Here is a 17,937-nt window from a genome sequence, read left to right as displayed (position 1 = left end):
CCCTGGGGTCACTAAGAGTCCGGCACAACTGAGCGACTTCACTCTCACTTTTCACTTTCATACATTGGAGAAAGAAATGGCAACCCACTCCAGTGTTCTTGCCTGGAGAATCCCAGGGACGGGGGAGCCTGGTGGGCTGTCGTCTATGGGGTCTCACAGAGTTGGACACGACTGAAGCAACTTAGCAGCAGCAGCAGCATAAAGAACCTCTGTGTACTTTTTACTTGTCTTTACCAATTGTTAATGTTTGCGCTTCATTCATAATACACATTTTTGGAACCATTTCAGCCAAGCTGTGGACATCATGAAGCATCACCTAGACACTTTTATGTACCGCATCTTAACACTTTATGTAGCCTCTGTGAGGATTTTCTTACATAAGCACGGGTCAAGTAATATTAGGATGGTTCACACCGATAGAATTCTATTAACTAATCCACAGGTCACATAATGTCCTATATAGCTAGCCAAAGGCAGCGTCCTGGGTTAAGGTGGCCTTTTGGTGCCTCTGTAATGCACAAGCCACACAGGAGCCAGCACAAGTGTTCAGGTGCCAAAAACTCATCAGCAAACAAGTTGGTCTGCTGTCAACTTCCCGGAAATCCTCTGTTCTCAATCAACCAGGAGTTGCAGGTGGCAGGCAGTCTTTGGCAAGTTTCTGACTTTTACTTTTCTCCCCACTTAGGTGTTTGTCATTCCATTGCCAAGTTGTTATAAGTGTAATGCGCGTGTGTGCTAGTCACTTCAGTTGTGTCCGAATTGGAGCCCTAGAAGTCTGAAAGGCTGAGAACCAAGACCCAACACCCCACTCAGCTGCACTCTACGTTTATTCATCTGCTCCCACACCTGGGTCCATCCCGGCCCCACCTCCCTGGCCCAGATCCCCGGGGGTGAGGGGGACAGTGATGACCCTGGGTTCTTTGCTTCAGCTGCTTCCACCTCAGGATGCGACCTGCACCCCAGGACTTAAGAATATGATGGACTAAAGGTCTGGGCTTCATCTTCCTGGTGGTGGCAGGCGTGGAACTGTGTCAGTGGCCGTTGGGTGGTGTCATTGTGGGTGGCCGCAGCTTTCCCTCTGCTGGGGGGTATTCCGCCAGGATGTAGAGGAAGCCACCCAGGGCTGCAACAGCCATGGCTGTGTTGTGGGAGGAGCAGCCGTCTGGGGAGACAGACAGAGGTCCTGTTGTGAGTCCTGGGAGGGGGACGCAGCAGGCAGCCACTGCTCCACTGTGAGAACTTCTCAGATATTCTGCTGGCCAGCCTGGTGTCCCCAGATCCCCCTTGCAGGGCTGGGCACCCACCTGCCAATCTCCATAAATGTTGGCTGCTAAAGTCTCCCCTCTGGGAAGAAATGTCTTCAGCCAGTTGGAACCTCATCTGGGAGGTTATGTCTTATCTGAAAGACTTCCTTACATGGACAGGGGTGACTCTATGTTGTGATTCACGCTCCAGAGCCCCTTCCTGGAGGCCACATCCTGGTCCAGTTCTTTCCACCTTCCCCTATGCTCAGGACCTGCATGAGACCTTCTAGAACAGCACCCTATGGCTCCATTTCACAGATGCGGAAACAGAGAGTCTGGGAGCAGAGCTGAAATCTCAACCCTGGAGACTATAGCTCATTTCTTCTACTTGACAGCCTCCCTCAGTCCTGCCTGGGGCCTACCCATTCCCATGTTTGTCCAAACAGCAACCTGGGCCAGGAGCTCCTTTGACATTATTTATAATGGCCTCTTATTATGAGTCCTCTGAGCTCAAAATGAGCTGTCCACCTTTAGTCTCTGAGCAGGTTGAAGGCAGCCATGACTTTACTTTCCTCTGGAGAAGGGAAGGCCCCTCTGAGGGAGAGAGGATGCAGACTTCAGGGAGCCTAATTACTAAGCCTGGCAATCCATGCTTACTGACGACCTTCATAGGACAAATGTCGTGGGAAGCACGTTGCATGATGATCTGAAATTGACCCCCCAAGTCCCCTATGAATGAGGCACTGCTTGGTTCCCATTTTACAGATGAGGAAACTGAGGCTCAGAGAGATTGAGCAACTCCTACAGCAAAGAAAGGCAGAAGCTGATTTGAACCCACAGTCTGACTTCAAATCTGGTGCCCTTAGTCAACAGGTGTGCATGTCATAAATGAAAGAAGGAACACGCCTCTCCCAGCTTCCTGGGCTGCTGGTCAACCTTCAGGGGCCCCAGGAAGGACCTCAGGCTGTAGGATTTCTGCAGCTCCCTCTCCAGCCCTCAGGGCGGTCCTAGTGTCTAGCTGTCAGTCTCGAGGGAGCAACCAGCTCTCCAGAAGTGCACAGTGGGTCTTCTACCGCTGGCTACAGGCAGCCCCAGCCCCTGGGTCAGGCAGACCTTGCCAAGGCAGGGGGCCCTGGAGGTCTCCTGAGAACTCTTCCCCCTCCCCCTTCTCCCTGCCCAGCCTTTGGTGGCAGCTACAAAACAAACCCGTCGTCACTCTCCTCTCTTGTCACTTGCAGGTAGATGATGAAGCCGTGGTGGGGTTCCTGGTGAGACGTTTAGTTGTTGGAATCATTCCCCAGTGTGTGCTGGACATCTCTGTGCTGGCCAGCTCACCTCCCTTCCTGCTCTTGCCTTGTAATTATTTTAATTTTTATTAATAATTATAAAAGAAATCTTTTTTTGTGCTAAGTGGCTTCAGTCATGTCCGACTCTTGCAAGCCTATGGGCTGTAGTCCACAAGGCTCCTCTGTCCATGGGATTCTCCAGGCAAGCACACTAGAGTGGCTTGTCATGCCCTCATTCAGGGATCTTCCCAACCCAGGGATCGAACGTGCATCTCTTCTGTCTCCTGAATTGGCAGGCAGGTTCTTTACCACTAGCACCACCTGGAATGCATTAATAGTCATAGCGTGTTCTCTCTTTCTCTACATTGATGGACTGACTACATAGCGAACTCATCTCAACTAGGACACATTTGGCAGGGAAGGGGGCACTGTTCATAATGGCTCCAGGGAAATTCTCTGGAGGTCCAGTGGTTAGGACTCTAGGCTTTCAATGATAGGAACCCTGGTTAGATCCCTGGTCAGGAAACTAAGATCCCATAAGCCATGTGGCACAGCCAAAAAATAAATAAAAGGGCTCCAGGATGGCAGGTGTAAACTGGGAACACCAGGACACGTGGCCACCAGAACTGTGCTTGTCACCTGTCCACTGGGTCAAAGATCCCCCTTACGCCCTTCTTTGCTCCAAATCCCAGTGCACCAACCCCTCCAAACTATTCAATACGTTTACCAGACTGCCTTGCCCACCACAGGCAGGCACAGGTGGGATGAGGGGAGAAGCCAGGTGTCTCTCCCCCTGCCCCCCGCCCCATCTCCTCTGCATCCAGCCTCCACAGGCTTTGCTCCTCCCACGGTCCCTCCAGCTCTGCATCCAGGGAGGACGGGGGCGTCCTGCAGTGGCTAACCTCTGTGTTCTCTTACTTTTTCTGTTTTCAGCTCTTGCAGCACCTCTGAGATGAGTTTCCTGTATTCAATTCCCTCTGCTGAAGTTCCCAATTCAGGTTCTGTTTTCCTGATTAGACTTTGACCAAGAGGGGTTACCTCTGTGATGTTCAGTGTAAAATACACTTAAACATCTCTTTTACATTCCCATCACTGGAGACAGCATCTCTGGACTCCCCACTTTCAAAGAGGAGGGCATCATTGATTCCTACCCTTCCCTTCAGCTCCTAAACACAAAGACCCTCCAGTCCGGCCCCTCGGTGGTGCTGGGGGCCTGTTTTCCTGGAGTGTGAGCTGTGTGTATCTTTCCTAGGGCCTCTTGACAAGAAGGTCCCTTGGGTGTTTTCATTACCTGCAAACTGTTTCTCTCGCCTCTTCACTCTTCTCAAAAAATGCTGTTGGTACTGAATGGCTTTAGGTAATTCTTCATCTTCAGCAGCTGGGAGAAGAGTAGAAGGTGAATTTCTCAAGATGGATTTTTTTTTTTGTATTTCTGTTTTTCTTTTTTTCAATTGGGGTATAATTGCTTTCCAATGTTGTGTTAGTTTCTGGTGTACAACGAGTCAATGGATTTTTAAACGTTGCTGGCTAGGACTTTCCTGGTGGTCCAGTGGCTAAGACTCCGAGCTCCCAATGCAGGGGGCCTGGGTTCCATCCCTGGTCAGGGGACTAGGTCCCATCTGCCACAACTTAAAAAAAAGATCCTGGGTACTGCAACTTAAGATCCCATGTGTGGCAAATAAGACCAGGTGCAGCTAAATAAATAAACACTGAAATAACTACTGGCTAAGCCCCCTCCTCTTCACAACACCTCAAGCAACACAGGTCTCCTGAATCTGGAGGCACTACCGGAAGTTTCCGCAAGCACTGATCTGCTGCCACATCCCCAACACCTGTGTGTATCTGTGTGCACGTGTGTGTGTGGACACGCATGGTGCACGTCTCTCTCCACATCCCTAACACCACTGCATCCTTTCCCCACCTGGCCTAGAAGCCCAGCACCCCCCCGCCCCACCCCTGCTCCCAGACAGGGAGGAAGTGCAGCTCACCTGGCTCCCCAAAGCATCCTTCCTGCGGCTTCTGCCAGCTGAGAATGGCCTGCAGCCACCGGAGCTTGTAGAAGTCGGAGAAGCCACTCATCCCACAGAACACGACTGGAAGCAAAGACAGGGGACCCTCTGCAGGCCTGCCCCCCAGGCCCACCTATTCCCCCTCCCCAAGGCCACCATGGTACCATCTGCTAGAGAGAAGCAGCACCAGGAGGTGGGCAGTCAACACCGTGGCTGGGACTTCCCTGGTGGTGCAGTGGATTGGAGTCCGCCTGCCAATGCAGGGGACACCAGTTCGATCCCTGGTCCAGGAAGATTCCACGTGCCTCAGAGCAACCAAGCCCATGTGCCACAACTGCTGAGCCTGAGCTTGAGGGCCTGCAAGCTGCAACTACTGAAGCTCATCCCTAGAGCTTGTGCTCTGCAACAAGAGAAGCCACTGCAATAAGAAGCCTGCAAACTGCAATGAAGAGTATTCCTGCTGCTGCTGCTGCTGCTGCTAAGTCACTTCAGTCGTGTCCGACTCTGTGCGACCCCATAGACGGCAGGCAGCCCACCAGGCTCTGCCATCCCTGGGATTCTCCAGGCAAGAACACTGGAGTGGGTTGCCATTTCCTTCTCCATTGTGTGAAAGTGAAAAGTGAAAGTGAAGTCGCTCAGTCGTGTCCGACTCATAGCGACCCCATGGACTGCAGCCCACCAGGCTCCTCCATCCATGGGATTTTCTAGGCAAGAGTACTGGAGTGGCTTGCCATTGCCTTCTCCGGAAGAGTATCCCTAGCTGACTGCAATTAGAGAAAGCCCTTGCCAAAAAAAAAAAAAAAAAAAAAATCAATGAAGACCCAGTGCAGCCATAAAACAAAAACAAACAAACCCCACAGTGGCTGGAAGGAGGCAGCCCTGAGGGCCTGCCTTAGTGAGCAGGGGCCCCTAGACCCAAGTCCTGCTTCCACTTAGGGCCTCGGTCAGGGCTGCTCAAGAGTCAGGGTCAGTACGGGGGCCTGGACACCCAAGCAAAGGAGCAGCCACCAGGTATTCCTCTTTCAGTCTCCTCTCTCAGGCTTTAAGGGTCTGTTTGCCAGTCACCTAGTTGGTCAGTCTGTCCAGAGCTCCACCACTGGGTCAGCTTTTGGGGGCAGGAAGCAGTCAAAACAGTGGCAGAAAAAATACAGAATGTGCACTTAAATTTGAGTTTCAAAAAAATGATGAATTAAAAAAAAAGTTAAGGATAGCCCATGCAATGTTGGGGATATACTAAGAATACATTCATTGTTTATCTGAAGTTCAGATTTGCCCGCGTATCCTGTATTTTCATTTGCTAAGCCTGGCAGCCCTACTCTGTGTTGTGTGTGTGTGTGTTTGCCTGAAATCAGGGACACCCTGCAGCTCTGTTCCTAGAGTAGAATGTGGGGCCCACTGTTTTCCATGAAGATATCCCGGGTCGGGTAGGCATATCCGATGGCATCGGCTCTCCGGTTCAGGTCCATCATGTTGGCGCAGAAGACGTTCATGTAGCGCTGGCTCTGGCGGAACAGCCCTTTGGTGCACCCCCTCTGGGGGAACAAACAGAGAGACAAGTCAGAGAGTGGGCGGCAGATGCACTCTCTGTTACAGGGAAACACCTGCTATTCTGAAATGGTTTTGCAAGTGGCTGCCTTGACAGCTGGAGAAGGCAATGGCACCCCACTCCAGTACTCTTGCCTGGAAAATCCTCATGGATGGAGGAGCCTGGTGGGCTGCAGTCCATGGGGTCACTAAGAGTTGGATACGACTGAGTGACTTTACTTTCACTTTTCACTTTCATGCATTGGAGAAGGAAATGGAAACCCACTCCAGTGTTCTTGCCTGGAGAATCCCAGAGATGAGGGAGCCTGGTGAGCTGCCGTCTATGGGGTTGCACAGAGTCAGACACGACTGAAGCGACTTAGCAGCAGCCGCAGCAGCCTTTGACAGCAGATCTTTCTCCTTTTTCCCCAAATTTCTTCCCCATCCGTGCTCCCAGCCATGGGAGGCTTAGTCACTGGGGGACGGAGAGAGCTGGGTTCAAGTCCTGGCTCAGCCACTTAGGAACTGTGCGACCTCTACCACCTAAGTTAACCTATCATGAGCCTCAAGGGTCTTCATGGGGAGAAGAAAGTGATGCCTCTGGGTGCTGCACCAGAGGGGCGCCGGCGTGGGTGGGAGTGCCGGACACCAGGGGGCTCTCTAAAGCTGTTAGCCGCTGTCACTGCAAGCTGATTCCAGCCTAACCACGCTGTAGCAGGCAGCTACAGTGCTTCACAAAGGAAAAAACTACCATATGGCCCAGCAATCCCGCTACTTGGTCATACACCCTGAGAAACCCACAATCCAAAAAACGCACATGTGTCCCAGCATTCACTGTAGCACTATTTACAATAGCCAGGATATGGAAGCAACCTAGGCGTCCATTGACAGATGAATGGGTGAAGAAGGTGTGGTAAAAATATACAATGGAATATTACTCAGCCATAAAAAGGGAATGAACGTGAGTCAGTTGTAGTGAGGTGGATGAACCTAGAGCCTGTTATACAGAGTGAAGTAAGTCAGAGAAAAACAAATGTCATATATTAATGTATACATATGGAATCTAGAAAAATAACACTGATCAACCTGTTCGCAGGGCAGGAATAGAGATGCAGACATAGAGAACGGACTTGTGTACTCAGCTGGGGAAGGAGAGGGTGGGACAAACTGAGAAAGGAGCATTTACATATATATGCTATCGTGTGTAAAATAAATAGCTAGTAGGAAGCTGATATATGCCACAGGGAGCCCAGTCTGGTACTTTGTGATGACCGAGAGGGGTGGGATGGGGGAGGGGAGGAAGGCTCAAGAGGGAGGGGACATATATATATATATTTATGTTATTGTACAGCAGAAACCAACACAACATTGTAAAGCAATTATCCTCCAATTAAAAAAAAAAAAGAGCCTGGACTGCAGATTGGTCTCACCACATGGAGAAAAGGACAGGTGATGAGAACAGGCTTTAAAAACTGCTATAGCAATATGTCCGACTAATTTTCTATCTGCTGAATCTAATAATCACAACACTTTTCCTTGTAATTTGGCTTTTATTGTATTTACAAAAACACTGGGCTGTGACAATTTGCAAATAAATAATAATTAAAAAATCTATTAAAATCAACAAGTCCTTTCTTGATTAAGAATTTCTGGGCATTGAGTAACATTTTTGAATAGAGATAGCAAGCTCTGCTTTGTATATAAATAAATATATGTTTAAAATGAGTATTTAGCAAGAGTTTCCTGGCAGTCTAGTGGTTAGGATTCTGTGATTTCACTGCTGTGACCTTGGCTCAGTCCCTGGTCAGGGAACTGAGATCCTGCAAGTCATGTGATGAGGCCAAAATAAAATAAAATGAGTATTTAGAAAAAATCTGAGTGCTTGGGGTTGAAAGAGTGTTAGGCACAGGGAGGTGATGGTGGGTCTCTTTTGGTCTTGGCCTGGTTTTCTGGAAGCAGCTAGTGACTGACTTTGTTCTAAGACCTTTTCCATCTGTTGTTTACTGAGTTACTTCTGCCGCTCCTCTCCCAGCCCTTCTCTGGTTCGTTGATGCCCTGTGATCCAGTTCAGCAAGCAAAGCTCTTTGTCCAACAGAACCTCAACACTACCACCCCCAACCTCGCCACCAGTTTGGTTGGATTTCACGGCCGATGAGTGGCATGCAATTTCCCACTCCTGAGGTCTGAAGCACAGGTTTAAAACCCACTTATTTTCTTGGCGTGAATGTGCAAAACCACACTGTCGAGAGCGCCTTCTGGTCATTTTCTCCCCTTCTCCAGCTATGGCTGGGCCTACGCCGGGCACTTACCATTCTGGCTGAGAGGAAGAAGAGTAGCTGGTGGGACAGGCAGTAGCCAGAGCAGCCGGGCCTGGTCATGAGACTCCTGCAGAAATTGGAGAGCCGGCAGGGCTGGCTGCTGTTTGTCCTGCGGGAGAAGTGGTTCCAGGCTGTTAAGAGCGTCCTGAATCAAGCCTGGGGGTCTGGAGCCTTCCCAGGTCCTGATTCCCCCTCTAGTTACTACAGCCCCCAGCAGGGTCCAGGCTCGCAGCTGAGCCAGATAAAAACACGTGTCCTTTTCTGGACCAGCTGAATCAGTCTCTCTGGCACAGGGAGGTGACGCTGGAGCTGTTCTGGGTTGAGGGGAGCCACCAGGGGCTGTGACATCCCATTTCTCCGTGGGACTCCCCAGTACCATCTTTCCCAGAATTGCCCTAAACAGCAGATCTCTGGGACCGGCCTGTCCCCCACATCCCCTGTGCCAGGCCTGCGCCATAGAAGGGAAGGGGCAGGTCCCTCATTGTAGCAGAGCCACTCTGCAAGCCCAACCGTGTCCTGGCCCAAACACCTTTCTGAAGGATGCTGAGACAGCAGGGGCCCAGGCACCTGCTGCCTCTTCTGCTCATGGGTTCCATGGGTCCCTGCACCTAGGGCTAGCCCTGGAGGGTTTCCTCCAAGCCTTCTGCACAGCAGGACAAAATGGTGAGCTCAACAAGGCTGGGTCCTTCTTTCTGGGACTTACAGCCCTGTCCTGCTTTTTGGAACCTGTTCTGTTAGCCGGATGCAGTTCACATTTGTTCTGCAGAACCATAAAACAAGCGTAAACTGCACCTGGCTAGGAGAACTGGTCTGCCGTGGGAGGTCAGCTTCCTGCTATGGGGTCAGGGAAGATTCTGGAAGCAGGATGCTGGAGCTGGCCTAACGTGTGAGCAGTTACTTAAGCACAGGGGCTGGGGTGAGGCAGTGAGGAGGGGAAGAGATCCCACAGAGGCGACTTCTGGGCATGGGCAAAGGCCTGCAGTGGGAGGGAACAGGTGCATCTGAGGGTCTGAAAAGAGGCCCCAGGGGCTTGACCAGAGGACCCTGGGGACCTGGGAGGGCAGAGGAAGTGCTAGTTGCTCAGTCGTGTCCAATTCTCTGTGACCCCCATGGACTGTAGCCCACCAGGCTCCTCTGTCCGTGGGATTCTCCAGGCAAGAATACTGGAGTGGGTTGCCATTTCCTCCTCCAGGGGATCTTCCCAGCCTAGGGAGTGAACCTGGGTCTCCTGCATTGCAGGCAGATTCTTTACCATCTGAGCCACCAGGGGAGGGCAGAGGAGTTGAGGCTTTACCTGAGACCAAGGAAGCTTCACACTGGGGTGGGGTGATCAGATGTGCTTTTTGGAAAGATCCCTCTGGTATGGGGAGACTAGTCAGTTGGGAGGTGCAGGGCATGGAGATGGGTGTCTGGAAGCCTTGGATGGAGGTGGGGGCTGACTCAGAGATGAGGGTGGGACAAGGAACAGCTCTCAGGGGAGCTGGCACCTAGTTTTGCCCCAAACCCCTGGGGTTTTGGGGGCTTCCCAGGTGGCACTAATGGTAAAGAACCCGCCTGTTAATGCAAAAACATGAGATGCAAGTTTGATCCCTGGGTCAGGAAAATCCCCTGGAGCAGGGCATGGCAATCCACTCCAGTGTTCTTGCCTGGAGAATCCCATGGACAGAGGAGCCTGGTGGGCTATGGTCCATAGGGTCACAAAGAGTTGGACATGACTGAAGTGACTTGGCACAGCACAGCACTGGGACTTTGGGAAGCAAGTGGGACCAGAGGACTGGCGGAAGGCAGGCACTTTGGGGTCCTCAGGAAGTGAGGCAGGTCCAGGGGACCCACCCGGTTCCCAGCAGCTGCACCAGGCACAAGTCACTGAGCTCCTCTGAGAAGGAGTCCTCCTGCTCAAAAGTGGGGTAGACCATGGAGGACTCGGTGCGGGTCCAGGCATGTGGAAGCTTCCAAAACCCAGGTTCGATGGTCAGCTGGAACTCTGTAGAGAGGCGGGAGTGGGGGAAGACACAGGAGCAGTGAGCCATTCCATGATTAACCACCCCCCAGGCTCCTGTGGTTCTGAGCCCAGGAACTGGCTGTCCCTCTCCTGGCAGCCCTGACTGCACTTGGGTGCCTTCAGGGCTCTGAGCATTACCTGAGGGTTGAGCACTGCATTTGAAATATTCCAAAATCTTTTTATCTGAATTTTTTTTTTAATCACTAGGAACCATGTTGGGACAGGCTCTGAGTAAATCTACTGCACCCCATGGAAGCTTGAGATATCTAGGTAGGGTTAGTTGCCTCCTTTGGTTCTATTAGAACATGGAGCTCTTACAGAACCAACCTCAGGATGAGCCAGACTGGGATGGTCTTAGGGACCAGGCCTGGGAGAGGGTGTATGCTCAGTTGCTAAGTTGTGTCCGACTCTTTGAGACCCTATGGACTGTAGCCCGCCAGGCTCCTCATCCATGGGATCTCTCGGGCAAGAATACTGGGATGTGTTGCCATTTCCTCCTCCAGGGGAGAGGGTGGAGCACCCCACATACAGAGAAGCAGGCCGATGCTTGGGAGGGCCAGTTATCTCCCCACCTACCCTCCTGGACCTGGGAGAGGGAGCCTGGGAGGCAGGGCTGGACCACACAAGGAGCTGGCTTATACCCCCCACCGCCCCCGCCCAGGAACAACTCAGGCCAGGGCTTATAGGGAGGGGTCCCTTGGTAGGATGACTCCAGGCTGACAAGGAGACAGAGGCTCTGCATTCTAGGCCGAGAAGAAAGATACTGGCAAGATGTTAATGTTTGCCGTGCAAAGGGTCAGATTACCTCTTAGATCTCAACCCTCCCTCTCCTCTGTTCTGGGATGATCCTTTGCCCCCAAGCCTGGACATGAGCTGAAAAAATGAGGGAGAGTCGCTCCCTACCTTCCACCTGCCCTCTCAAGCTGAAGTCAAGGATGACGGAACACCCCCCAGGGCAGATGGTTACAGGTCCTCCCAGAGCCTCCCTGACACTGACTGAAGCTGCACCAGGCGTCTTCAGTGGATGCCCCCAGGAGCTGTGTGTGCTCCTGAAGAAATGGGACCCCACCCATGCTCTTACGTCTCAGGTACTCGGGGTCACTCAGGTTGAGGTAGAAGATGGAATCGTGGAGGAGAGGAGCCAACTTCTCCACCAGCTTGCCCACACGCAGGCTGAGCGGCTGCAGCTGGGAGTCCAGAGCCCACTTCTCCTGAACGCCTCTGAGCTGCACTGCAAGGGGGAAGCAGAGTTCATTTGTCCCAACATTGGACAAACCACATGGACAGGAAAATAAACTCCCGGTTATAATACATGCTGAGCCTCTCGGCTTCTTCCAGCTCTTGAGGGGACAATATTTGCTGAGTTTATTGGAAATTAGGCCTCTGTGGAGCTCAGCTGGGTACTGGCGGGGCGGGGAGTGGTGGTCAGAGTGAGGGAAGGTGGTGGCTAAGAGCTTGATTTCTGGAGAGGGGGGCCAGGGTTCAGATCCTGTCTCTAATGCTTTCTCATTGGGTGACCTGAGGAAGTCATTTGATTTCTCTCTGCTTCACTTTCTCCATCTGTAAAATGGGAGTAATGATATTCCTTACTTCTTGGAGATGGGGTTATAAAGATTAAATGAGCAAATGCACGGCATTAGTGCTAAAGAACCTGCCTGCCACTGCAGGACACGTTAAGAGATGCAGGTTCAATCCCTGAGTTGGGAAGATCTCCTGTAGAAGGGAATGGCAACACACTCTGGCACTCTTGCCTGGAAAATCCCATGGACAGAGGAGCTTGGTGGGCTGAGGTCCATGGGGTTAGACAAAGGGTTGGAAATGACTGAAGTAACTTAGCACTAATGCGTATAGAGGACTTAGCATTGTCCAGAGTGCAAAAAAAAAAAGCACTTAATAACGTTTAGCTATTACTATTTGTTAGAGACTTAGGCTTTGTGGTCCAGGAGGGAAAAAATGAGGGAGAGACTCAGATTGCAGAGTGGAGGGCCGCTGTGTACAGTTGAGCAGGTTGTACACTGCACAAGTGCAACACACATTCCTATCGTGGGTTTGTACATGTTTTAAGACAATTTTCCAGCAGATGTCTGTCAAGTGACTCGAGAAAGGTGGTATCCTTTTCTAATTCTCACAGAGGTGCCCTGTGGACTAGCAGTGGCCCAGAAGGGGTGGGAGAGGATGGGGTGGCTGGAAGAGAAGGTCATGGGGTAGCCAGAAAGAGAGGAGATGTGAGGGGGAGCTTCAGGGCAGAGCTGAGCAGTGAGATGAGGTAGGGCAGCTGCCGTCAGGTTGGGCACTGCATGGGGCAGAGTGGACAAGGTTTAAGGAGGGTGCTGAGCAAGTCTGGTGGGATGATGGGCTCTGTAACACCCCTCCCCCAATTCTGCTCCCTCTCTGAACTTGAACCAGGCAGTCTAGTTCTGAAGCCTTGTTCTAGACCGTTTGGCTGAACCTGTAGATGGAGAGTCCCAGGAGGGTTGCTGATCATCAGAGAGACCAGGTGAGCCCAACCTGACCTCATGGTGATCCTAGGTCCTTCGGCTTGTTCCTGTTTCTCCCTGCGTGTGTGGCAGCTGATGCCGCATTCTGGAACCCCCTTGAGGCAGCTGGAAGCAGCTGGAGGGACCCTTTGCTCTCCTAGGTCAGTGTCTGCCTGTCCAGCCCCAAGCAGAAAGGACCCAGGAGATCGATGGGCAATCTCTTATCACTGGACCCCTCCCAGAATGTGAACCCCCCTCTCTCTCCCAGGAAGGTTGAGAATGCAGGCAGGATCCTTAGAAGGTGGGCTGTGGTAGCCAGCTCATTTTCCCATCCTTTCGGCCCCCTCCTCCTTGGAATGGGGCCAGTCAGTGAAACCAACATGAAACTGGGGGAATGGCGACATGCGACTTCCAAGTGTGTGCTCAGTCACTCAGTCATCTTCGACTCTTCGCCAGGTTCCTCTGTCATGGGAATCTTCAGGCAAGAATACTGGAGTGGGTTGCCATGCCCTCCTCCAGGGGATCTTCCTGACCCAGGGATCAAACCTGCATCTCTGGCGTCTCCTGCATTGGCAGGTGGATTCTTTACCACTGAGCCACCTGGGAAGCCCCTGTGACTTCCAGCATTAGGTTGTAAGAGACACTGAGGCTTCCTCCCAGCTCTCTCTTGGGTCACTTGCTCTGGGTGAAGCAGCTGTTGAGCTATGAGGATGCTCAAGCAGTCCCTGGAGGAGCCCACGTGGTGGGGAACAGGGGCCTCTGGCCGCCAGCCAGCACCAACCCACCAGGCCTGTGTGTGAATGGGGCAGCTCTGCCAGCACTTGGGAAGCCTTCAGATGATCACAGTGCTGGCCACCATCTGGATGGGAACCTCACACGAGACCCCGAGCCAGAACCTCACAGCCAAGCTGCTCCTGGATTCCCGACGAACAAAAGCCAGGAGATAATTGTTGTTTCAAGCAGCTAAATCCTGGGGCAGTTTGTGCAGCAATAGGGCTTCCCAGGTGGTGCTAGTGGTAAAGAATCCACCTGCCAATGCAGGAGATGCAGGTTTGATCCCTGGGTTGGGAACATCCCCTGTAGTAGGAAATGGCAACCCATTTCAGTATTCCTGCCTGGAGAATCCCATGGACAGAGGAGCCTGGTGGGCTACAGTCCATAGGGTTGCAAAGAATTGGACACTGCAGGAGACACCAGAGATTCAGGTTTGATCCCTTGGTGGGGAAGATCCCCTGGAGAAGGAAATGGCAACCCACTCCAGTACTTTTACTTGGGAAACTCCATGGAGAGAGGAGACTGGTGGGCTGCAGTTCATAGGGTCACAAAGAGTCGGACAGGACTTAGTGACTAAACAACAACAGAGGCGTTATAAGACGGGACCAGGGTTACATGAAGGAGACCCACCCTGATCTGGAGGGGAGGGGACCAGGGTCTTGAGGGTCTCCAGGACGCAGCCTGGGGATGGAGGTCAGCGGCGTGGGGAGGCCGCAAGGACACAGTGCAGAAGGTCCCAGAGCCCCACCTCCTGCTGGGATCTAGAGTCTTGGTGTGTGGAAAGTTGCCGTGGCAACACAGATGGGGTGACACAGGAGTGGGGCCAGCCTGATCCCGGGATTTGTCGCTGGGGTCAGGGAGGGGCTCCCTGAAACCCTCGGTGAGTGTCGGGGGTGGCTACCTGTTTGCCTTGGCCTGTCTCCAGCCCCCTCCTCGGGGATCTTATATCCCTCAAAGCTGAACAAACAACTTGGCTCGTTTCTTGGAGCCTTCAGGCAGCTCTGGCTGGATGTAGGGGGAGCCAGGGCGGGCACACTCCCTCTGCTAGCCTTGGTCCTGGCATGTCTGGAGGGGGTGTGCTTAATAGCCCAGTTGTGACTCCAAATACTGTAGCCTACCAGAGTCCTATGTCTAGGGTATTTTCCAGACAAGAATACTGGAGTGGGTTGCCACTTCCTACCCTAGGGGATCTTCCCAACCCGGGGATTAAACCTGCATCTCCTGTGTCCCATGCATTGGCAGGTGGATTCTTTACCTGCTGAGCTATCGGGAAGCCCTGGCATGTCAGGAGGGAGGGATTGTCAAATGAATCATTTCCTCCCTGGAAAATAATAATTTCCAAATCTTTTCTTGAGAGGCCTCTGAATCCTTCCTGCTTCTGAAAAAAAAAATTAATTGATCACAGAGGGTCTCTAGACACCCTAAAAGGGGCCAGCCACCCTCTGCCCCTCTTTCCTTATAGTCAGAGCATTGTATTCGGGGACCAGAAGGTGGGCTGGTCCCGGGATGCAGAGCAGGCAGGTGACAGGCTGAGAACTGCTTTCTTGGTGGCCAGTCCAGGGCAACCACAGTGCACCCACCTTCCAGCATCCGGAACCCCACCACGCCATCCAGGTTGATTTCAGGCAGCCTCTTCTTCAGGAAGGACGTGGCTCTGTTCAGCGCAGAGAGGATGAAGCCCGTGATGGTGGCCTTGCCCTCCGGGGTGTCTGGCAGTGGCAGCCAGGAGGGCTGCAGTGGTGGGGCCGCCAGCAGCAAGAGCAGGAGCCGGAGCCCTGGGCTGGACATGGCTGGTCTTCTGAGAGAGGCTGCTGTAGCGCTTCAGCCCCGGGCCGGCCCGCCCCACACGCCAGCCTCCCGCCTCCTCCCCCTCCACCCGCGGAGAAGTAGAGGAGTGGCCAGGCGGGGCTGATCCTGTAGCCTGGAATGGCCTGGGCAGAGGGTTCGGAAAAGGGCAGCTGCCAGGGACTGATTGTGGGGATGGGGGTGGGGTGAGGTATGGTGGGGGAGGCAAGGGTTAGAGCCCCACAGTCAGGCCAGCCCTGCACATGGAGCCAGCTGGCTGCAGGCTTGGGAGAGGAACCATCCTTTCCTCTCACCCCTGACTCTCCAGGCCCACAGGCTACATCTCTGATTAAGCAACTGCAAAGTTGGTTTGGCTTTATTTTGCTTTGTTTGAAATAAGTTTGAAATGAAAAGAGGTTTGCTCTTTGGAAGGAAAGCCAATTCTTTGCAACCCCATGAACTGTAGCCCGCCAGGCTACCTGGGATTTTTCAGGGAAGAATACTGGGGTGTGTTACTGTTTTCTTCTGCAGGGAATCTTCCCCACCCAGGGATGGAACCCGGGTCTCTTATATCTTCTGCTTTGGCAGCCAGATTCTTTAACACTAGTGCCACCTGGGAATCCCTGACAAACCTAGACAGTGTATTAAAAAGCAGAGACGTCACTTTGCTGACAAAGTGACGGGTTCATATAGTCAAAACTATGGTTTTCCTGGTAGTCATGTATGGATGTGAGAGTTGGACCATAAAGAAAGCTGAGTGCCGAAGAATTGATGCTTTCCAATTATAGTGTTGAAGAAGACTCTTGAGAGTTCTTTGGACTGCAAGGAGATCAAACCAGTCAACCCTAAAGGAAATCAACCCTGAATATTTATGAGAAGCACTGATGCAGAAGCTGAAGCTCCAATACTTTGGCCACCTGAAGAGCCGACTCACTGGAGAGCCGACTTTCCCTGATGCTGGGAAAGACTGAAGGCAGGAGGAGAAGAGGGTGACAGAGGATGAGGTGGTTAGATGGCATCATCGACTCAAAGGACATGAGTTTGCACAAACTCTGGGAGATAATGAAGGACAGGGAGGCCTGAAGTGCTGCAGTCCATGGGGTTGCAAAGAGTCAGACACGACAGAGCCACTGAGCACGCGCACATCACATATTTATTGACTTCTTTGGCTGTTCCAGGTCTTAGTTGTGGCACGTGGGATCTTTAGTTGCTGCATGTGAACTCTCAGCTGCGGCATGGGGGGCTCTAGTTCTCTGACCAGGTATTGAACTTGGGCCCCCTGCATTGGGAACACAGAGTCTTAGCCACTGGACCATCAGGGAGGTCCCTGTACCTGTGCTTCATGCAAAAAAAAGCTTAAAAAAAAAAAGCATAAAGTCTTTTTTATTTCTCAAGAACCAGTATTTGCTCCCTTGGGTGTGCCACTGAGCACAACTGTTCCAGGAGAAGCTTGTCACCATCATCCCCTCTGTTAATCCTTGCAACAAACTCCTGACGTGGGTACTATACTTGTCCTCTTTTATACTGTAAAGTCTGAGGCTCTGGGGGGTAAATGACTTATTACAACCCACTGTCTCACAGCTAGGGTGGTACAGGGATTCACGCCGCAGTCCACGTAACCATTGGGAAATCCCGCCAGGGTCCAGCCTTGTATCTGGAAGGGAAACAATACCCTCTTGACCTACGGAAGGATTGAATTCCACGTGTGATGTCGGCCAAGTGGGCGAGCAGGACAAGCAGGTCTGGTAGGTGCGGCACCTTGTTCCTCTCTCCCTAGAGAAACGATCCCAACGCCTTCCCCAATCAGGGTTTCATCTTCCAGGACGAGGTGTTTGCTCCTGGTTTGTCACAGCTGGGGCCCCTGGTCCTTAACCTCTTAGATCATAAGAACAAGAGGGGGCCTCTCAGGTGTAAAGTGCCCCTCCCTTAGTTTACAGGTCAGGAAAGCCAGCTGACAGAGAGGGATGTGCTCAACATTAAGCCCCTGAGGCCGGGGTCTCTGGATCCCAGCCCGGTCCCACCAGAGAGGGGGCCTGGAGGGGCGGAGTCCGTGTTCCGGTCTCATGACCCCAGCAAGACAACTGAAGGCAGGGCCTCCCTGGAAACTGGGGCGTTGAGGCTGCCCACAGGTGACTGTCTGTCCACCCTTCCATCTATACATATTTACTCCTCCTCCCTCACCCTCTTCTGCTCGGGTTTTAAGCCTTGCCTCTGCCACACACTCACTAAGGATGTGACTTTCAGGAGTCACAGGGCTATTGTGAGAAGCAAATGACCTACATGCCACATCCTGAGCTGGGCTCTAGGGCCCCTGGTGCTGCTCTGTCTGGGTTCTCATTAATGGAGGAGGTGCTGTGTTGATTTTTTGTCCAACATGTGAGTGGGTGGGTGGGGGGAACCCTCTAGAGCAGGTGGTCGCTGTGCAGATTCTGGGGCAGCTCCCAAGGTGAGGGCAGTGGGGTGACTTCAAGGGGACCCCTTTTAAAGTAAAAACGCTGTCACAGAAACCCACACAAAA

At 52.4% G+C, this 17,937-nt stretch overlaps 1 protein-coding gene across 1 annotated transcript; it reads right to left on the bottom strand.

The window, feature by feature from the left end:
* Window positions 1–796: 796 nt before the first annotated feature.
* Window positions 797–15,468, bottom strand: C25H16orf89 (chromosome 25 C16orf89 homolog). Its single transcript, XM_005887829.3, has 8 exons — window positions 15,215–15,468; window positions 11,465–11,614; window positions 10,215–10,365; window positions 8,373–8,490; window positions 5,936–6,071; window positions 4,519–4,623; window positions 3,822–3,908; window positions 797–1,162 (listed from the first exon to the last, which is right to left on the bottom strand). Exons 1-8 carry the CDS (start codon window positions 15,420–15,422, stop codon window positions 1,032–1,034), a joined length of 1,086 nt encoding a protein of 361 aa, XP_005887891.1. The 5' UTR covers window positions 15,423–15,468; the 3' UTR covers window positions 797–1,031.
* Between the last annotated feature and the right edge of the window lie 2,469 nt (window positions 15,469–17,937).

Source organism: Bos mutus, chromosome 25, assembly GCF_027580195.1.
Source record: "Bos mutus isolate GX-2022 chromosome 25, NWIPB_WYAK_1.1, whole genome shotgun sequence".
Taxonomy (NCBI): Eukaryota; Metazoa; Chordata; class Mammalia; order Artiodactyla; family Bovidae; genus Bos; species Bos mutus.
The sequence above is the reverse complement of the archived record's forward strand: the minus strand, read 5'-3'. Positions and strand labels throughout refer to the sequence as shown.